Source organism: Sciurus carolinensis, chromosome 18 (genome assembly GCF_902686445.1).
Source record: "Sciurus carolinensis chromosome 18, mSciCar1.2, whole genome shotgun sequence".
Classification (NCBI taxonomy): Eukaryota; Metazoa; Chordata; class Mammalia; order Rodentia; family Sciuridae; genus Sciurus; species Sciurus carolinensis.
The window spans coordinates 32,362,728-32,385,687 of NC_062230.1; the positions used below are offsets into that span (position 1 = coordinate 32,362,728).

The following is a 22,960-nucleotide window of genomic DNA, read 5'->3' on the forward strand; positions in this document are numbered from 1 at the left end:
AGCTCTGCCTCTACCAAATATGAAATTTGGGCAAATTATTAACTCATTTGAGCCACAGTTTAGCATTGAAAAACTAAGGATCCTATCTTGTTGCCACATTAGCCTCCCCCTATCGGCACTGGCAGCTCCAGACTTGGCAGGAACTTTCTCATCAAGTCCCCTCAAGTCCCTGTGAGGCAGTTCCTGTGACTACTGTATTTTACATGAGGAAACAGAAGTTCAGAGATGTCCCAGAGGGCTCCTGGGTGACAAGTCACTGAGGTCACCCCTGCTGCCCGATTGCAGAGCCTGGGTCTTAACCCCAGAGCTGCATAAAGCACCCAGGCCCACAGCCAGCAGGAGGGAGGGAGAGGGAGAGCCAGGCTCCTTCCATCCCATCCTCTGCGGATTTCATCATCTTCCTTCTGTCCAAAAGGGTCATTCCGGTGGCTTTAAGAACGGTCACAAGAAGCCACTGATCTGATCATCCCAACGCACTGCAGCGGGAACACCGCCAGCCTCCTCCTGGGCAAGGAGTCTAATTCTCCTTTCACCGGGAGGAGGAGGTCTCCATCAGCAAGGACGCCGAGAGCACCCGCGAATGGCTCATCTACTCGGCCTGCAAGGCCCACGACCAAGCCCTGGGAGCCACCCAGGCCAAGCTTGTTTGGTCTGCTCCCTGCTTCTAATTGGTGGAAGGCTGCCCAGCAGACCCTCATCAGCAGAAAGCAGGCAGCGCCTCGCCCAACCCCGCTCCCAGGTGCGGGTGGAGGCCCGGTATGCTAGCTCGGGACGGGCCAGAGCACGGGTATACGAGAGGCGTGTGGCTTCTCTCCAATTATCAGGCCGAGTAACAAAATGACCAGGGCTCTAGTCTGGGTAGGAACGAACCAAGGCCGAACGGTCGGGCTGTAAGGGAGGACGAGATGAGGAGAGGCTTAAGGGTCAAGTGCGGGGCAGGGCAGGACAACTGGCTGGACTCTTACCAGGCGTTTAGAATGACGTTCTCACTGGAGCCTCCCAACAACCCCTGGGAGAGACGACCTCGAAGGCTCGGAGGGGAGCTTCCTCAAGGTCACAATAGGCTTGCCCTCACAGCCTCGCTCCCAGGCTGGGGCTCCTACCATGCACAGCAGGTACCCTCACCAGGTGCAGGCAGGGCCTCAGGGTGTGCTCCACGCCAGACCCTCCGTGATAACCAACCCCCAGGGGCAGTGAGGACCAAAGAAGGAAAAAATACAAAGGCCCAGCAAGCCCAGGAGTCTGGGAAAAGCTCAGCGACTGGCTGTAGCATTGAGCCTCCCAGGGCTGGGGATGTAGCTCAGTTGGGAGAGTGCTTGCCTAGCAAGCACAAAGCCCTGGGTTCAATCCCCAGCACTGCAAAAAAAAAAAAAAAAAAAAAAAAAAAAAAGGCTAATACATTGAGCCTCCCCAGGCAGAGGCTCAGAGGGCACCCCAGAGTCGCGGAGACACCACTGCGATTGACAGCCAGGTGGCCATGGCAGCTGGCAGTGATTTCAATAAAGCCCAAGAGGGCATGTCCTGTTGTACCGCCTTTCCATAGGCTCTGGGTCCTTTCCTTTCCACAAAGCCCAGGAAGAACTAAACAATGAATAAGATAATGGTCCCAACGACAGGGAGCTCACATGCAATTAAATCCACGAACAGAGGGGGGAAAAAAAAGAGTGGGCGCCTGGGTAGGAATCCTGGCTCTGCCACCGCCACAGTCTGTGTCCTCTCCAAAATTCAGGTATCACCAAGGTGACAGTTCGAGAAGGAGGGTTGGCTTTTCTCTGAACTGGCTCCCTCCTTCCCTGGCTTCTGACAGAGGGGGTCCCAGGAGCACCTGGGAAAAGTCAGGTAGAAATCCCTCCTCAAAGGCCTTTTGTTTCTGAAAAGAAGCAACCGGGGAACTGAACATGGGAATCAGAGATCAGCTGAAGAGCTCAGGGCAAAGAAAAGACCATCTGGGGAGAGAAAGGCCAGGGATGCAGACGCCTCCCTCAACACACCCGCTGACTTTCTGCTGTGAAAGAAAGAAGAACTCGCAAAAGATAACACACTTTCCTCAGCACTCGCGCTAACATTAGCAAAGGAGCAAGAAGGATTCAGGAATTCAAGGTGGCAGACACAGCGGTGTTGGAAAGAACATGCCCTCCAAAACGTGTGGTGGGGTGTAGCTCAGGCAGAGCTGTTGCCTAGCAAGGACCAGGCCCTGGGTTCCAACCCCAGCACCAGGGGGGGGAATGTGGGAGGGAGAAACCACAGGCCACCATGTCATTATATGACACGATTCACTTCCGGGCTCAGACCTGGAGCAGATCGCTGGGAACAGTTACCTCATGTGTCCTGTGGACATACTAAAGATGCCTACCACTCCTGGGGTTGTCAGGAGGACGGAAGGAGTTGGTTTCTATCAAAGACCCACAAAGGGCCAAGCCCTGCACTGAGCACCAGTCATACTGCCTTCCCAGAGGCCCCAGTCAACAACCAGTTACTGTTACTGGCATTATCCTAACACTCAGGGACATGTTTTGATAACATTAAAACAGATGAGAGAACTCAGTTCAGAGACCTGTGGGGTTTCTGTAGCTGTTGAAGACATTTAATTATGGAATGCCATGCTACCCCCATGAAATGAAAGCAGATTATTAATTTCCCAGCAATTGTCACACCACGTTGCTGAAATAGGCACCTTGGCTGCAGGCCCCCGAGCCCAGAGGAGTCAGGAACACGTGGCGCTGAGATTTCTGCACAAAGGATGACTTCATTTAACATGCCAGACACCACCATTATTTTTTCACTACAAAAAAGACATTGATTTTCTCACACACACACACACACACACACACACACACACACACAATGACGGCCTTGCCTGCTATCAGAACTAAATAAAAGGAGCGAGAGCACAGCTCGGCCACCAGCCACAGCAGGCCGAGGGTACCTGTCTCCGTCTTGCTGGCGAAGCCCGCGGCCTGTTTGATCGCTGCCGCTGTGAGCGCTAATCCTCGGCTCCTCTTCAAGCCATGTTGCAGGACAGCTTCCAGCTGGGCGCAGAGACAGGTTACCCTGCGAGAGAACCAGCAACTCATCAATCTGCTCATGAAGGGAGCAGCAGGCAGGGCGGCCCCAGCCTCTCCCGGGAGTGAGTGGCCAGGCGCAACCCTGGCCTGGAGGTTAACGGGGGACCCTGGCCGTGAGGCGGGCCCTTGGTAACCGACCCGGCCACACACCCGTGTATGTTGGTTTCACAGAACTCAGGGATGTCCCCGAGTTTCTTGCCTTCATCAGACTCTTGAACACACAGTGACTGCACAGGAACAAGGGGAAGAAAAATCAGCCCCAGCCAGCAGGGGCAGAAACCGATTTAAAAACAAATCAGATGGATGTGAAGAGGGCTTGGGCGTTAATTGCATCCAACTCACAAATTCCAACATCAATTCAAATCACGTGTAGTTGGAGGTAGTTGAAGGAACAAGATTACATTTTCAGAGACTGAATTCACCAGCCTACCTAATTGGAAACATTGTGTAATTTCATGACCTGTTACTTGGAGTAAAAAAAACATGAATTCTGATCCTTGTTCTTTATTTTGTTATGAGATTACATCATGAACTCAGATCCAGAGGTGGCCAATTTTTCAATTAAGTTACCAATACTATACATTGAATTGAATTTATTTCTCAAAAACCAAAGAAATGGGAGATCTGGGAACATGTCTACAGAGACATAAGGTCAGAGCCACAACACTCAATTCTTAGCAACAATCAAAGGGCTCCTGGGCTTCTACCCAAATGGGTCTTGAGCCTTCGGAACCCTTCCACTCACTCACATGACCAAGGCTAAGAAACCCTGAACGTCTCCCAAAATCCAGGGACTGTCTGGACTCAGGATACAAAGGTGGGAGGGAGACAGGCAGGGTCTCACACCTTACTACACCTGCACCATGCTACAGCGCGAGATTAACAAATAAGCTAACCAGTTCATTCAGTTAATGAGAACCCAGAAGAAAATTAAACAGGATGACAAGGTAGGTGGGGATAGGGCAAGGTCAGATTCTGTGGCCTGAGTTGAGGTGGCCTTTGAGTTACAACCTGACATAGGAGGCTGAAGAGAAGGGCCCAGTGCCCTGAGGCCACCACCACCTGGCTCAACTCTGCCTAACTACGGATTTCCTGCTCCACCCCCTACCACACCTGTAGTAATAATGCTGCAGTTGTTTATCTCTGTGGGTGGCAAAACATTTTCATACCATTATTTCACTAGCTCCTCCTATCCACATTATGACATAGGTGAGGCATGTGTTATCATCTTCATTTTATACATAAAGAAACGGAGGCTTAAAGACACTTGTGTGACCTCCTAAGTGCACAACAAGCAGCAACATCTATGCGACAGGCACACCCCACGAGCTGACCCACCACACCCCCACCAGGACGACACGCTTTGTTCTAACTCAGAAGTCATCTCATCCCCATGCCCAACTCTTACTTGAGCTATTCTGTCTACACCGCGCAACGCGAACGCAGCATCAGCAAGAACGGTGCTCCCGCCTTCCCTTGTACCAATGGACGCCAATCCATCCAGCATTCGAGGCTACCACTGCCAAGGGAGCAAAGCTGGCCCTCCACAGAGGAGGCCAAACCTCGCACTTGGTCTCAACTGCACTCTCGGGTTTCCACCCCCTATCTCCATCCCCTGTACCAACTCCCCCACCTGGACACAGCCCCCGTGCCAGGCAGATGTCACTCAAACATTAGATGTACTTTTGCTGGCCTCTGTACCTATATTTGAGAGCTTCCTAAAAGCTAGACACCTACCAAACTACCTAATTCTACAGGAACCTAAACAAGGGCCAGCCCTAGGCCCTGCCTCAGGAAAAGCAAACGGCCAACCTCAGACTGCGTCTAGGGTCCTCTGTAACTAATAAAGTCTCTGCCTTTAAACAAACCTCTGCAAATACAACGATCAGTTTAACAACCCCTGGCTCCAAAGCGCAGTCAGTGACTGCCCAGCCGGCTCCAGGTAAAGTCTGGCACCTGCAGCAGGTGAAGAGCAGGAACCAGTCCCTGAGAACCAGGTTCTGCATGAGCACTGCCTCCCGGAAGCACCAGCTCACAACCAAGCCAACGTGGCAGGAAACCCAGGTGCCACCAGTCCTGTATGAGCACGTGACCATGCCAGCCTTGAGAGGGCCATTCCTTCTGACACCCTCCTGGTCCCTCTTAACCTCCCCATTTGACCTGAGCCTTGGGCGACTGGTCATCAAGACTTCTCAAGTGTCCCCTCCTCCAGGAAGCCTTCCTGAGTGCTTCCTCATTCTTTGTACATCAGCACTTGCAACTCCCTCTGTCAGTGACGTGACGCCCATGGCTGGATACCCTCCTACTCTCGCTGAGATGCCGCCACACTCTGGACAATGCCCCTCCCCTCAGAGGTCGCACATCATGAACACCCATCACAGACTTGACGTTCATTCAGGTAAGACATGCATCTCAGAAGACATTATATAATTTCTAAATCGATCCAGGAGTCCACATTTGTCCAAGTCCACAGAACTTCCCTTTAGCTTATGGTGGGTATATGGAAGCACTGATCTGTAACCATGTCACCCAGGACTTTCCATGACTTCCTGTCTTTGTCAGTAAGATGACAATCCTGCAAAATGAAAGGAGTATCTGCTTTCTCACGGCTCTTCATCTGCTCAGCCCAGTCCCCACTATTTCCCAGAATGCTCTCTGCTACATGCTCTTTGCTTTACTGTGGCAGGCTGCTGCCTTGGTGGCATTGTATATCAACTTCCATTCCAACTTAATGAACTGAGATGTTTTTAACTAAGGAGGGCACTTAGTTATAGTGGATATTCTAATGTTTTCAAAAGCACCAGTTGACAAAATCACTCCAAGATTTGATGCATACAGTTGTTTACCAGATGAATGAATGAATAAAATGTGATTTATCCATGCAATGGAATACTATTTGCAGACAAAAAGGAATAAAGTACTGATACATGCTATTACATGGATGAACCCTGAAAATACTATGTTGAAGAAAACAGACCCCCCAAAAAACCATGCACGTATAATCCCATGAAAAGGCCCAAAAAGGTAAACATAGAAACGAAAAGGCAATTTGTCTAGGGCTGGGACTGGAATCCGGGATTAGTGTAAACGGAAACAAGGAATTTAGGAGGATGCTTCAAATGTGGTGACTGTTGCACAACTCTATAAATTCACTAAAAATATTGTATTGAATTTTTATTAAATTGTACACAAGGGGTAAATTTTTGTGGTATATAAATTAGAACTTGATACACCAGTGTAAAAAGAAAAACTTTCCTGAAAGTGCTCAGGAAAAATCTGGTGAAGAAGTAAAGGAATTTACGAATGGAAAATAAAATAAGTTCCTCCTGCTGAACCTGAAACTATCCACCAACAGCAGCACTGCAGGACACTGCTGGAGCTCGACTAGTTTACTGCTAAGATTCTGTAAGCATTTGTTTTCTTGAGCTTTGTCCTGTATTTCAAGACTGCTCAACCTGCAACCTTAATTTATACTAAAATCCCCAAGAACAAGATCAGTGGCCCATGCCTATGATCCCAGCTACTCAGGAGGTTGTGGCTGGAGGATTGCAAGTTTGAGGCCGGCCTTGGCAAGTTCAAGGCCAGCCTGGGCAAGTTAGCAAGGTTCGGTCTCAAAGTTTAAAAAAGGGCTGAGGATGTAGGTCAGTGGTGGAGCACTTGCCTAACACGCTCAAGGCCCTGGTGTTGGATACCCAGCACCAGAAGAAAAAAAATCCTGTATTTTTTTTTATGATAAATACTAGAACAGCAGACAGGATCAGCAATAAATGCTGCATTTTTATAAACTGTATCTAGGGATGGAAGAGCATATTTCAAACTGATTTTTCCACTATGTTACAACTTCATGGGATCTTTTTGAGAAAACCAAGAACAATTATAAAAATGAATAAGATGATCCTCATAAAGCTCCAGTGTTACCTGGAATGGAATCTGCAGTACCCATAAAACTCAGCCAATTAGCAGCATTAGCCACATCTCAGATTTAAGATGGTACAATAATCAACTAGCCTTGCTAAATGACAATCATGTGAAATGGGCCCTGCCCTACATGTATGTTTTACAAATTAAGTTTGCAAACATAGTCACACAATTGGCTCACAAGTTTCACTGGCAGAAATCAATCCTAGACTATAATCTATAAGACAGATAAAGATAATAGAAATCATTTAAAACAATATTATTTACACTGGTGGAAAGTTAGAAATCACCTACATATTTAACAGTTGGGGAACTGGTTAGACAAAGTTAGCACAGCCTATAATCAAATGCTATTTAGCCCTTAAATACATTTACCAAGAGCTTTATATGATATGCAACATGTTTATAATATAATGTAAAATAAAAAATGAGCAGGTTGTAAAATTGTATGTTAAGACTGTTCTCAACTGTGCAACACACGCACACAATTCAGAAGAGAATTATGTTAAAAAATCAAGAGTCATTTGGTGAAAGATTGATCAGGTTTTCTTGCCCTCACACTTTCTTGAACTAAGCTTGTTTTCTAAAACAAGCATTAAAAAAGTATTCATGCCTCAAGAACCAGAAATACAGCTACCCAGAGATATAAAGAATGAATAAATATGGCCTAAACTTTATATTGAGTAAAACAAATATGCACCTATTTAAAACGCATACAAAAATGGAAAATACCATTTTTTGGAAAATACCATTTTTAAACGCTTGAGCTACAATGTTAAGTGAAAAAAAGCAGGTCTACGAATAGAAATGTTTCTAACCCACAAATTTTAAAATACTGCAATAAAAGAATAACATCAAGGAGATTCTTTCTTATGTACAACTATAACGTACCAATTTAAAAAATGTGGGGGGAAAAAGGTGGTTTTTATAAGCAGACAAAATAAGAGAGGGGAATTCCATTCACGACAGTGACAAAGGCAAAATAAATCATTTTTAACAAGAAAAATACAAGTCCCATATAAAGAAAACCATAAAATTTTATTAAAGGGTATAAAGATCAAAAATAAATAGGAACTACCAGATATGGTAGCACCGAACTGTTATCCCAGTAACTCAGAAGGCTGAGGCAGAAGAATGGCAAGCTTGAGGCCAGCCTCTGGATCTCAGGGAGACCCTGTCTCAAAATTAAAACTAAAAAGGGCCAGGGATATAGCTCAGTGGTAAAGTGCACCTGGGTTCAATCCCAGCACTGGGGGAAAAAATAAAAAATAGAAACAACATTTTCTTAAAGGGAAGACTTATTTTTTAAAATGTCAGTTCTTCTCAAATTAATGTGTAAATTTAATATAATCCCAATCAACTGCAATAAGGACTTGGCACAGAGAAGTCTGAGGGACAGAGATAAAACAAAGTGATGGAACAGCACAGAGAGCCACCTCCAATGACAGGAAAAGGTGGAAACATTTTACATAGTAATGGGAGCACATCCATTCAGATGGGCAAGAATGGGCCATTCAGCCAGGGCCTGAAAGAAAGTAAGGATGAACGGCTATCTCAAAACACAGATGGAACACAATTCCAGACGAATGGAGAGCAAACAAAAATGCTAAGTGTATAAAAAGTAAACGTGTAAAAATAAGAAAAATCATTCTTTCTGCCCTGAGGACAAAACATTCACCAGCTCACAAAGCTCATCACATAAAATGTTAAAACACAACGTAAAAACGGAGAAGCAATAAGTGACAGGCAGAGGAAACGCTGACAGCACGCACAGCTGTGAAGGGTCCACGTGAGTTTCTACAAAGGGATTTTTAAAAGATAAGCAACTCAAAAACCCAAATCCTAGTAAGGTGAACAACAGAACAGGAGGAAACGCATTGACCAATAAACACAAAAAGATGAAGCGGAGCAACAGTGAGACACAAGGCAGGACCAAGGACCTAAAACCAATCGCAGCGCACACACGCGTGGGGACAGGCATACGGTTGATAGGAACAGGAGAATGGGAATTGCTACATTTTTCTGCACAGAAATTAGGCAATACGATTTTTGAAATGCCCATACCCTGTGACCCAGCAATCCCTCTTCTAGGAAGCTACCCTACAAGCACTACTGATGAGAAAATGAGCAAGACGTGAGCAGACAGTTCACCAAAGGGGATACACAGATGGCCAATAAGCACAAGAAAAGACGCTGAGCATCCTAGGGAAATGCAAATCACACTGCAGCGAGCCACACCAGCACCCAGCACTGGCAAGGATGTGGAGAAACCAGATCAGCCACAGCAAGCACCGCTGGTGGGCCGCTCTGTAAAACTATGCAAATACATACAGCCTAGCAGAGGTACTCACTCCCGGGAAATTAAGACTCACGTTCTGCACATGCGCACGTACCTGCGTGTTTGTAGCAGCACTATGTGTAACAGCCAAAACTCAAAAAGCACCCACAGGACCTTCAAGGAGCTAATGATTAAACAAGCTGTGGTGCAGCCAGACCATGGAATAGTCTTCAACTTACAAGGGAACACCACGCTATTGATAAACGCAACAACCTAGATGAGTCTCAAGAGCACTATGCAGGGGGTAAGGGGGGGCAATCCCAGAAAACCACACACTACAGGACTCCATTTATATACTCTTCTTGAAATGACAAAATTATAGAAATGGAGACCAAGTCAGCACTCGCAAGAGTTAGGGACAGAGAAGAAGGAAAAAGGAAGGACGTAGGTGTGGTCATAAAAGGACAACAGGAGGCTCCTGTGAGGGTGAAATGCTGTGTCCCTACTGGTGGGAGAAACCAGAACTGCATGGAAGATAAGATTGCACAGGAACACACACACACACACACACACACACACACACACACACACACATATTTCTGTTTTGGGGTTTTTTTGTGTGTGGCACAGGGGATTGAAACCAGGGCCTCAGACATGCTAGGCAGGAGCTCCACCATTGAGCTATATCCCCACACTTCTTACTATCTCACTAAGTTGCCCAGACTAGCCTTGAACTTGCAACCCTGCTGCCCCAGCCTTCCTGTGCCGCTGGCATTATAGGCAGGCACCACTGCACCCAACCAAACTATGGAAATTTGAGAAACTCTCCTAGGATTTTTGCGAGACGTTACCTTTGGCAGAAACTGGCTAAAGGGCAAATGGGATCACTCTCACATTGTTTCCTAAAACCGCGTATAGATCTACCATAATCTCCAAGTTAAAAGTTTAACTAAAGAAACATGATACAAAAGCACTTGTAGGCGGAGACATATGTATACACGAACAGGTCTGTGGCAGCACGGTTCACAATGGCAAGAGCAAAACACAAAAGGGGACACAACCCGAACATCCATTAACAAGGAAATAGTCCAAAAATACGGCATTCCCATGTTCAACCCCTTACACAGGCATTTAAAAACAGAGACGGGGCTGGACTGAAGCTCAGTGGCACACCAGAGCACTTGGCTAGCATTCGCAGGCCCTGGGTTCAATCCCCAGCACCACAAAATAAATGTTAAAATAAAATAAAAACAATGAGATGCCACATTTCATCAACCTTCAGAAGCCCTTCCCGCCCACATGCATTTTAACATCTCTGAAATCAGGTGTGCCTCATTATTGATTAAATTATAGAATTAAAATTAGCATTGAATTTTCTTTCTTAGCTACACATAAAGATGCCACAATGGTAAGCTGCTCTATTATGTTATCTACTGTTCTAGAACAATGCCCTGGTATAGCCAAGTTAATTAAAAATGAAAAAGCAGGCTACAAAAACGCAAGCCATGTAAGTGGTGTGATTCCATTGGAAGGAGGAGGAGCAGTCGGCCTGGATGAGAAATCCCTCTCTGCTGACGCACCCTTTACATCTTTGGGTGAACTGAGCAAGGGAGCCGGGGCTGCAGGCCAGGCCTCCCACACCCTTGCTGGGTCAGACACCCCAGGACCACAGAAGCACCTGGGCACAGAGCTCTCAGACGGGTTTCCAAGCTTTGATCCAGAGAGACCTGCCTGTGTGCTAAGAGAATCACAGCTCGGAGACAAAGGGCCAAAGGGGTCTGTGAGAAAGATGGCACCCATCTAGGAGAAAGTCAGACCAGGCCTCGTGCCATGGGTCACATGAACATGAACTCCAGATGGATTAAAAGCTTAACTGCAAATAATAAAAATCTTACCAAGAAAAATGACACAAAAAAGACCACATGCACAAACTAACACTGGGGAGGATCTTAAAAATACGGATGACTCAGGAGCTGGGAGGTCGACAGGAAGGTATATGGGTTAATAAAGAGCTGACCATGTCCACATCATGTAACTGCAAGAATGGGATCCTAATTAGAATAAGTTATACTCCGTGTATGTATAATATGTCAAATTACGCTCTACTGTCATATACATCTAAAAGGAACAAAAATTTTTAAAAATAAACAATTTAAAAGTCAACCATATGAAAATTTCCCAGCATGGAATATAATGGATCCCATTGGCTGCACTTACAAAGACGGATGCATTGGAAAACAGTATCTGCCATGCAAAGAACAGATTGGCATAATACACAAAAAGAAGACAAGGGGAAGAATAATAAGCAAATGAGTAAATAGCATGAAGTTTTGCACAAAAGAACAAATCCAGTCAACAAACACATACTTTTCTTAGAAAGACACTAAAATTTATTAGCAATCGAGGAAATACAAATTGAAGCGGCAGTGAGACGCCGCTCTTCACCCTCCAGGCTGACAAAACATCAGAATGCTGAAGACTACGGCAGAGAGGAAGAGCCGGGGGGTCCCAAGCGCTACCGGTAGAGACTCTTAGAAAGCTAGAAGCCCTTCCCCGGGCACGGCAGCCCAGCTCTGGACATCTACACAGAAGAACTCAAGGCCTGCATGCGAGGCAAGGTGCGCAGGGTGTCTACTGCTTCACCGCCCAGAGGAGACACACCTGCGGCTGGTCAGTGTCCTTTCGCAGGCAGCGCTCCGTCCTGGGACAGCTTTATCATGCAATATACTGCAGCCTTTAAAACAGAATTGTTAGGACTATTACTTGGAAATGTTCCGGCAGGGAAATGCTAAGAGAAAAAATAAAGGGACCGACCATTAGATAGGATCCCATTTCTGCTCTGTGCGTCCATGTTTCATTTGAAATGATTACATGAGGATGAAAAAAACAAAAAGAAAGCAAGCAGAGAGGGCTGGAGGGTGGCTCTGTGGCAGAGCACTTACCTGGCACATGAGAGGCCCTGGATTTGAGCCCCGGTACCACCCCCCACCCCACACGCAGACACAGCAGATGGTTCCTGGGTCATTCGCTTAAGTTACCCAAAGGGATGAAAAGAATACAGAAGAGATCAAACAGGGACCTTTCCCTCAAATGACAAAAAACAGTGGACAAAACAACACAAGCAGAGCAGCAGTGCAGACTCATGCGGCGCCATTTTCAAGCCACCACTGATGTGAAGGTTGAGCAGAGCCGAGAGGCTGTCCCTGCTGCCCACCCAGGCCCCAATGCCCGCCTGCCCGCCTGCCCACCTGCATCCAGAGCAGAAGCTGTGCTTCTGGAACACAGAAAGGACTGTGTAGTATCTTTCCTACTTTCCTCTCTGTACCCAGGGAACGCTGTTTGTGTCATCACCTTAATGTGTCAAGAAAGAAAATGAACCAGCTCACCAGTCTTTGACTTCTCTGATGGCCTATGACAAGAACACAGGAGACGGTGCCTTGCAATTCCACCTGGAGCTAACCTCTGGCTCAGGTGGCACGCAGGAAGGGCATAAGTTGTGAAAATGGTACACAAAAGGCCAAAGTTGAAAAAACAAAGCCTTAACAGATGGAGAAGTACCCCACACCCCAGCGATGCTGCCACACTTCCCTCACATCCCTGCACATCACGTTAGCTCTTCCCCTACCCAGGAAGAGCCCAGAGTCCCCACCCTGCCCACTTAACCACTGACCACCCACAGTCAGCTTGACACTGTCTATTATCATCTCAGGCCACGTGATTGTCCCCACAATTTCCACGTCCATCTCCTGGACTCCACTTGGAGTTCCTTGACAACAGCAACCGTTTCATCCAGTTTGCCTCCCAAATGCCACACAGCACCTTCAAAATAGGTATCTGTTGAATGGAGGACTTCATGAATGATCACTCTGGCCTTTAATTTCAGTAAGTACTCAAATACACAGATAAGGGCTGCAGGAACAGCTCAGTGGTAGAGCGCTGGCCTAGCACGCACAATCCCCATAACATCACACACACACACACACACACACACACACACACACACACGAGCATGTATGCCCAGTCATTTTTTAAAAAGCATATTAAGTTTATCAAGTTCTCACTTGGTATGCCAGCAAACAACACTGCAGCCAGTCCTCACCATAACCCTTGGATGGGTACCAAGATCATCCTCTGATTCTCTGTGGTGCAACCGAAGCTTAGAGAAGGTAAAGCAGCCCAGAACCACGTAGCTGGTCATCAGTGGCTTGTGCCCGCAGTGGGCAGGAGGGTATGTCCAACACCAAAGTGCACAATCAGGCTCACTGCCTCCCCAACACAGGGTGATGATGCAGTGGCGGTCACAGCGGTGCTTATGTGCTGTTTCCTGGGGGCCGTGCATTGCTCCTTCTTAGCAACCAGCAATACGTACAAGATAAATATTGATTTAAATTTGGATACAGAGATGCTCAGATTTGTTAAAAGCCCTAGAATTCCACAATTGCTAAAAATAAATGTTTTCCAAAAAGAAATCAATTCATCTGATCAATACAGTGAAATAAAAACACAGGGCTGGGGATGTAGCTCAGGGTAGAGCACTTGCCTAGCAAGTCTAGATGACATATGTGTGAATATCCTAGGAAGTCTCTAAGTGGAAATAAAGTACTCAGGGTGGATGTCAAACCCAATTAAACCCCGGGAGTTTTGCCAGCATAACAAGAATTATAACACCCAGTCAACACCTCACACTAAAGAGGCTAGCGAGAAACACGTGACACACCAAAGATCAAAGTCACCTATGAACCCACAGAGACGCTGAAAAGAGGAAAAATGACCCCGAAAAGCTGCTCCGTTTCTTAAGTGTCCAGGGGAACATGTGACAATTTCAACTGCGTTAAGAATAACATTAGGGAACAGCAAAGGGCAGCTGGTTTTGTTTTTTAGCTTCCTGAAAAGTCCAAAGCTGTTTCTAATTCCTCAATAGGTAAAGAAAAATCAAACACGCACTCACACATAAACCCGCTCCCTGGCACACTCTCAAAGAAGAAACCCTCTGGTTCTCACGCCCCACTCACCTGAAAGACTGGCAAACATCTGCAGCGTTCAAGTGTTCTGAGAGGCAGGCCTAAAGCCAACTCGGTGCCACTTGCCATGGCACAGACCACATACAGTGGATATCTACTAAGTGTGAAGATTCTTCACATGCAATTACAAGGACAATACAACAGCTAACGATTACTGAAAGCTTACCAGCTGGCAGGTGCTGCTCTAGGACCTGCACATGAGTTACCTCTCAATTCCATGATATAAATATTAATGGCACTATCCCCATTTTACAGATGAGGAAACTGAGACACAAGAAAGTCAGAAACCTGCCCAAAATCACAACATGACCAGGAACTAGCAACACCCAGATTCAAACTCTGAGGCTTGAACCCCACATCATTTCACTACCCCTCTGTTTCATTACTATTTATAATTCTGCGGGGAAACATCTGGATTACATTCTGTAGGTCCACATGGAAGAAGATGCCTCTGTGGAACAGTAACATATCTAGCCTTTGAGGTAACTTCCAGGGCCTGCTGAGTTCTTGGGTCATTATTTCTAGAAGGCAAAATAATCAAAAGCTATTTTAAATCCTCACCACAGGCCAGTCTGGCAGAAAATGGGATAATTTTAATGAACCACAAGAATGAGCCTTTGTTCTCAGGGGAAAACAGCTAAAAGCAACACCAACAGAAAGTGACAGCAAGCACTCATGACAGCCCAGAGACAGCCACCGCTTCCTCCTTGGGAGGTTTCTGGGGACAAGACCTAAAGGGAAATCAAGTCCTGGCTGTCATTTCCCCTAAAGATGTTTTAGACTCCATGTGAGGCCTGTGCATCTTGCTGTCAATCTCACAAGATCGAAGGAACAAACCTCCCCTCCCTCTCCCCCACACACACTTAGGATTTCTGGCATTAGAATGGGCATGGTACAGGCCTAAAGTCCAACAAGCGCTCAGGTCCTGCTGGCACGCTCTTCCCCCACCGCAAGCCTCACCAACACCTTGGACACTGTCACATTGGAGGATGTGTACACTTGCGGGGGAGGTACTAGGGACTGAACCCAGGGCCACTTAACCACGGAGCCACATCCCCAGCCCTTTTTTGTATTTTATTTAGAGGCAGGGTCTCTGTGAGTTGCTTAGGGCTTCCTTAAGTTGCTGAGGTTGGCTTTGAACTCACAATCCTCCTGCCTCAGCCTCCCGAGCCACTGAGATTACAGGCATGTGCCACCATGCCCGGCTGCACTATAATTTAATTATTTGTCTTAAATTTGACTCCCTTTACTTAAATATACCTGTTTTAAAAAAGAAAAAAAACACGTTGCTACTATAACCAGCATCACGTGACATAAACGGGAGGCCTCCAAGTCAATGAAATTGAACGATTAAATTCTGCTTCTACAAGGCCAGGAAAAAAGTTCTGAGACTGAAACCTCTACACACTTTAGAAGCAGGGAGGAGAAGTGTAAGAGACATGTATTTTAAACTATTTTGAACAAACTGACATTTTTGTAGGTCAAAATGATCAAATATTTGCAATTTCATTTAGTTCAACTTAATATCAAACCGAGTCTTTCCCCTTGATATCAGTGAGCTTGAAAAGGAATTGAAAGGAATTTAACACCATGACATTTAACACCTAAAATGATGTCAAATACTTGCAGTGACACAAATCTCTCATTTCAGGAAAGTGTGTGCTATAAGAACAAAGGGGACCTGGTGCTAGAGAATGAGGACCACACTGGAACCAGAAGTCTGGGTTCCGACCCCCATTCCAGTGCAGACAAGTCCCCATCAGCACTGGGAGATGACAATAAACAATGCTGCATGAATGATCAGTCCCCACGCTTCCATGCCTGTAGGCAGGAAGGCGTCCCCTCTTGCCCACCTACTCCCAGAGTGGCTGTGAGGACAAAGTGAGACGGGTGACTTAACAAGAGCATGCTCACACTGCACAGCACTGTCACTACAAGGTCACCACCACAACTGCTGGACCCTCGAACAGCTGCTGGGCTCGGCCACCACTCCACCTTTATAAAAGCACCCATATTTTATTTTTGTTTTTGTTTTTGTTTTCAGTACTGAAAATCGAACACAGACTGCTTTACCACTGACTGATGCCTTTTTTTATTTTAAGAAGGTCTAAGCTGCTAAGGCCAGCCTTGAACTTGTGATCCTCCTGCCTCAGCCTCCTGAGTAGCCAGGATCACAGGCTGCACTACTGCACCTGGCCCCTATTTGCTCTGAAGTTCATTTCTTCCTCCCTGGCTGCACACTTGTTGGAACAGTGAACCCAAGTAGACACCTTTGCACTAAAAGAAGCCAACGGGGTCCCAGAAAGTTCCTTCAGCCAAATCCTGCTGCTGCTGCTGGCCCAAAAGAAGCCGAGTGACCCGAGTTTGGCCAGTCAGATGCTTCCTCCCTGGAATGTCAATTGAACAGAAAAGAGTAAGAAAACAGCCGGTGTTTCCTCCAGCTACAGGGCCACTCCTCCAAGGCAACACTTTCTGGAGCTCTTCCTTCTGACTTAGGGGCCTTCCAAAGCTGCCTGACTCCTTCCTGCTTCCAAACCTTGCTAGCCATGGGTTTTCCAAGCTCACAATACCCTCAGTAAATATTCTGTTACTTGTTATCAAAGAGTCCTGACAGACACACCAGTGTACCACTGCCAGCTTATTTTCTGTTGCTATTAACAACTCACCCAAGACTGGATCATTTATAAAGGAAAGGGGTTTGTTTTGGCTCATGGTTCAAGAGGGTGGGAAGTTCAAAAGCACAGTGCTGCAAGGGCCTCATTTTTCTCAACTACAGGAAGAAAGTGGAAGGGCATGCAGGCACATACCAGAGGCCGACTGAACTCCCTTCATAGCTAACTCATTCCCATGAGAAAGGCACTAATCATTCATGAGGGGTCTGTCCCCATCATCCAGACACCTCCCACTTGGCCCACCTCCTGACACGTGCATTGAAGAACTGAGGTTACAACACAAGAATTTTAGGGGGACAAACTCATACCATAGCAGCTATCCTTTCAGAGGTTCCTGGGGATGGTCCTCCCAACCTGCTGACTCCAGCTGCAACCAAAGCAACACTTGACAAACCTGTCCAGAACTTCGTAAGACAGTAAATGTTCAGTGGCAGTCAAAGATAGCACTTGGCCTGTAAGACAAATCTCTCTCAATAATCTCCTGTTTTCAAGGAGATGCTGCCTCTGAGATTCCTGGAGAAGACTGATATGGAAGACACACATTCCAGACAGCCTGCTTTCCCAGGGGGACCCAGAAAAGGGCCCGCCGTTACATAAGAAGAAATCTCCCCACTTCAGCTGCTCCTCTGAGAGCAGACGCACGCATCGACGCAGCCCACACGTTCACAGCTGCCCTCCATTCCTTCGGCAGGCTCCCTCGCCATCGACGGGCAGTGAGTGACGGGCAAGCGTCCTAAGCTGGGGACCGTGTGTCCAAGCAGACCAGAATCCCAGAGCATCCTGCCATGGATGAGACCAACATTCCTCCGGGGCTGGCACGCTGCACAGTCTCCATTCTCACAGCTCACAAGGTGCACCCCATCTTCAGACCCAGGGGGGTGTGCTGCACAACTGAGGGAGACAGGATGCAATTCAACCAGGCCACGAGCATCCACACGCCCTCAAGACGGCCCGCCCAGGGAGCAGCCACACCCGCTAGACACGGCCTCAGTGTCCCATCGGTAGTCACTGCCTTACTGGACTGTCTTCCTAGTGATTGGAAAGCCACCAGAAGGGGAGAGATGTGTCCGAAATGTTTGGGAAGCCCCACTGTCCAGCACAGAGCCTGACACCAAATACGCATTTGGTAACTAACTATTGAACAAATGATGATCCAATAAATATTTACTGAGCACTTACTATGTACAAGTGCTGTGGATGTAAGTATGAGCGAAACAGACTTAATTCCAGCTTGTCATCCAGCTGAGCACACAGGACAGGGGTCATCAGTTCACCATATGAATGTACGATTTGAAACAGTCTAAGGGAAGATGACGGTAAAGAGCACAGGTAGGCAAAGCATGGCCCAAGGGCCAATCCAGTCCTTTACCAGGAATATCTGCCAATCCACGACACAGAACAGGGAAATTGGTGCAGAGGGCAGGACTGGGGAAGCGGGTGGGGAGATCTTCCTGACAAGATGAGACAGCACACGCTCTCCAGAATGCTCCCCCAACACAGAGGAAGCACAGGGGAGGCTGGACAAGAATGAATGGGAGCCAGTCAGGAAGCCAGAAGCCATCCTGTGACAGATGCTGGTGACTGGGCCAGGGGAACAGCAGAGGGCTGCGGGAATCACCCTAGACTGGAGCTGCATTCTGGAGCCAGGATACTTGGTAGGGGGAGAACACGTCCACCTTTTCATGCCACAACACAGCTGTTTCAAGATGGCCACTGCCCCTCTCTCTCCAGGTGAAACCGCCCAGAGTGGGACTGTGAAGCAGCCTTTCCCTGGGAAGCTGGTGCTGCCCTTCAGCCAAACACACTCCAAAGAGAAGACGAAAGCCTAATAATTGGGAAGAAATTCTGCAAGGGGGAAATCTATTTTGGAAACCTGGCCTCAAAACCAACAGAATCACTAAATGTGATCGAACAGAAAGAATACAGTACAGTAACCATAGCAGATTGGTTCCAGGACCCCAGGAGATGCAAAGTCCAAGGACGCTCAAGTCCCTTATGGCACAGGATTTTCACAGAACCTATGCACATCCTCCCATGTAATCATCTCTAGATTAGCTTCCACTCCCTAATAAGGGAGATGCTAGGAAATAGCGGTATACTGCATTGCCAAACAGAAGTTTGCACATGTTCAGTACAGGTACAATTTCTTTCCTTCCTCCCTCCCTCCCTCCCTCCCTTTCTTCCCGCTTTCCTTGGTACGAGAAATAGAAGCCAAAGCCTTGCACATGCTAAGCAAGCACTTTACCACTCAGATACACTACTGGCACTTTTTAAATATTTTTCACATGCAGTTGGTTGAACCGACAGGAGTGAAACCCACAGACAGAGGGCCAGGTTGGGGTTATGGCTCAGTTGATAGAGTGCTTGCCTTGCAAGCCCAAGGCCCTGGGTTCAATCCCCAGCACTGTAAAAACAACAACGAAAACAAAAGACACAAAGGGCCAACTGTATACTACAGAGCCCAAGAGACCAGGGTCCAACTCCTGACTCTAACACCTCCAAGGTGCCTAACGTAGGTCTTATCATTTTGCCTAAGTCTGTTTTCTCATTAACTAAAACATCATAACACCACTGCTCCTCCTGAGGTTTGTTCTAAAGCATCAAAATCAGACAAGGAAGAGCAATAAAAACAGTATATTAATACTAAGCAGGGTGCTACTTTTAGAGATAAACAAGAGTGATAGTAAAAGAAATTAACTTTTTAAATTCTACTATAAAAAATAACATTTTACATAATAGAAGCATAGCAGTGCATTTTCTTATTATATGGGAACACATCAAGCTAACATTCAGAGTGCGACTGCCTTTCTCAGGACATGGACGGCACGAGTATGAAGAAAAGTGATGAAGAAGTCATGGATACACACACATGCACACACCACGTACAGTCACACGCACACGCACACACACAGACCAACCTGGCCAGGGAAGTGTGAGCCCTTAACTACCTCCATATTCCAGGGCCTGGAACAATGATTAGACTGAAAGCTTGGTGGCCACTAGGACCACCTGGGGAGCTTACTGAAAATGCAAATTCCCAAGTCAGTCCTTCCCCAAACACACACACACACACACACACACACACACACACGTACATACACACACCCTGGTTCAGTAGATCTAGACTGGGATGTGAAATCTGCATCATTAATTCATACGCCTCCTAGGTGAATTCTGATGCAGGTAGACCCTGGATCCCAAAAGATAAACCTTGTTCTACCAAGGCCAGGCCCCATAGTAGGCCTTCAGGAAGAACTGAGTCGATTCATCTGTCAAATAATCTGATGCTTAACATATACTGAGCCTCCTAACATATGGAAAACCCAAAATGTCTGCGCAAAATGCTGATAAGTAAAAAAAAAATGGGGAAGCAGCGCTTCCGCCCTTGAAGTTCACAGCCTAGATAGACATCTGATCACCTAAGAAACAATGTAATACACTCATCAGGATAACAAATCTTCACTGAGCAACTTCTAGATGCTTCTGGGCAATGGACATATATCAGTAAACACAAGAGCTGGTCTTACAGGAACAGGAGCCAATTAAGGGACAAAATTTAAAAGTATAATGTAGTTTGTTGGGTGGTAAATGTTGTGGAGAAAAACAAAGAAGGGAAGGAGAGGCAGTATCATTTTCAATCTGTGCCAGTTCTAAAGAATCACCATTGCTCTGCTAATGTGGCCCTGCATGCTGTGCTCACGGCCATTAAGTTTTCCCAAAAGAACAAGAGGATGAAAAGAGAATGACTGACTCTGTTGGGTGGGCTGGAGGAAGAGGTTGGGGGACAGGGACAGTTTCCAGGCTGAGATAAACACCAAGCTGGAACGTTCCTCAGCCACTCCATGGGTCTGTTCTGACTGACATCACAAAACAATCCCAGCAAGGACTGGACGCCTGTGTGTCTCTTACCTCTGCCAAAGTGCATTCGTCTAGCCAACGTTATAAGCCTATGCAATTATGTCAGTCTTTCCTGAGTCATAATGTCAACGGCAAGTTTGGGGACACTTTTATCATAAAAAGAATACATGATCAAAATTAAAAGCATCAAAAATACCAGAAAACATAAAGACTTTCAGTATACATACCCCAGCACTGCCTCTATTCATATTTTGGTGTGTTTTTTCCCAGAGTTGTTGTTTAACGTAGCTAGGGCCACTATGCAACCATATAATTAGGTATCTTACGTTTTTCATTGCATGTTTACTAAGTATATAAAATTTAAGTTAGCACATATGCATTATTCTGCTTTTAAAAATCTATATGAAGGCTGGGGCTGTAGCTCAGTGGCAGTGCGCTTGCCTAGCATATGTGAGGCGCTAGGTTCAATCCTCAGCACCACATAAAAATAAAGGCATGCTGGCCATCTACAACTACAAAAAAAAAAATTTAAATCTATTTCAGCATCATTTTTAATGGCTATATAACATTTCAGCCTATTGCTGCACTGCACTTGATTAATCATTTCCCAGTTATTACATACTTAGGCTCCTGAGGTTTCATAATTACAAATCATCCTAAAAATAACTTTACACAGAGAAGAATTTCAAGTAGTTCCCTCAAAATAGGTTCCTAGAGTTAAGCATGGTGGCACATGCCTGTAATCCCAGCTACTTGGAAGGCTGAGGTAGGAGGATTGCAAAGTTTAGGCCAGTCTCAGCAACTTTGGGAGACCCTAAGCAACTTAGTGAGACTGTCTCAAAGTCTCAAAATAAAAAAACAAAAAGGGTTGGGGATGTGGCTCAGTGGTTAAGAGCCTGGTTCAATACCCGATACCAATAAAAATCAAATCAAATCAAAAGGGCCAGAGGTACAGCACTTGCCTAGCATGTGCAAGGTCCTGGGTTCAATTTCTAGTAGCTCAAAAAAAAATAAAGAAAGAAAGAAAAACATCCCTAAAAAGAAAATTATGGGAAAGTGAAAATATTTTAGACAACTGCAGAAGTAGCTGACCATCTCTTGCCACCTTTTCTTGACAGTAAGTGGTTTTAGAAGGGACATATTTACCTGCTGTCAGAATCCGAGGCGATCTCCTTTCTCCCTCCAAAGCGGATCTGGCACTGCATGGAAAAAGAAACTGCTGAGATCAGCTGTTGGCACGGGACGCTCCAAACATCACAAAACAACCCACACAGACCCTCAAGGTCAGGAGCAGGACACAGAGTCATAAATTCCGGGTGCCGCATCTGGGCATTCCTGTGCCCTGGTGTCAGCACAAGAGTTAAGAAGGTGAACATCTCTGTCACTTAAAGGAAGCCTCGGCAGCCACTCTGCAGAAGCCAGCCCCAAGGGAAAACAGGCTGACAGGGAAGCAGAGCACACGGCTCTCTGCAGACCTCAAGGAAGTTGCCCCGGCGGCCAGCCGCCCACCACCCACACCAGGAGCGCACGACAGGCGGTGATCAAGACTTCCACAGACCTGTGGGACGGCTCCTCTTTGACAGAGCCCCAAGTTGTTATGACTGGTTGTAAAATTATGATTGCACGGATCAGCCTTCAAACCAGTCATTCGGTTTTAACGAATGACAATCTATCCAGTGTGAGTACAAACAAAACCAAATTAGCTTTTTCTTATTGTGGCAAAATAGAAATAACATCAATTACCATTTTAACCATTTTTAACAATAAAATTCAATTCACAATGTTATACATGACCACCACTACTATCCACTACTCTCTTTTAAAGGGGCAGAAACTCTGCTATGGATCACAGACTTGAAAGATTCCTAAAGTCATGATCAAAAGTACGTATAATTTGCCAGACACAGTGGTGGGCGCCTGTAATCCCAGACACTCGGGAGGCTGAGGCAGAAGGATCTTAAGTTTGAGGACAGCCTGGGCAACTCAGCAACCCAATGGAGAGCTGGGGACCAGATCCTGGGGAGAAGAGGGATGCTCAGAGAGGGCAGATGAGCTGCCCCTGGACCAATAGCTACAAAGAGATGAAGCTGGCCTGTGACCCCAGCCATGTCTGAGCCCAAGCCCATCTCCTTTCACCAATGCTCTCCT

The 22,960-nt window shown here is 46.4% G+C and overlaps 1 protein-coding gene across 3 annotated transcripts in view; it reads right to left on the reverse strand.

Annotated features, from left to right (window-relative positions):
* The window catches only part of Snx29 (sorting nexin 29), a 394,118-nt gene that overhangs the window by 354,240 nt on the left and 16,918 nt on the right, over positions 1–22,960 (reverse strand). The window contains exons 3-4 of one of the 3 annotated variants that reach the window (XM_047532903.1): positions 21,959–22,011; positions 2,927–3,051 (exon numbers count right to left, since the gene is read on the reverse strand). In XM_047532903.1, coding sequence (XP_047388859.1) covers positions 2,927–3,051; positions 21,959–22,011 — 178 coding nt within the window. Of the gene's footprint in view, positions 1–2,926; positions 3,052–21,958; positions 22,012–22,960 lie in introns of those variants that run through there. The other 2 variants (XM_047532904.1, XM_047532905.1) reach the window with 2 other exon arrangements.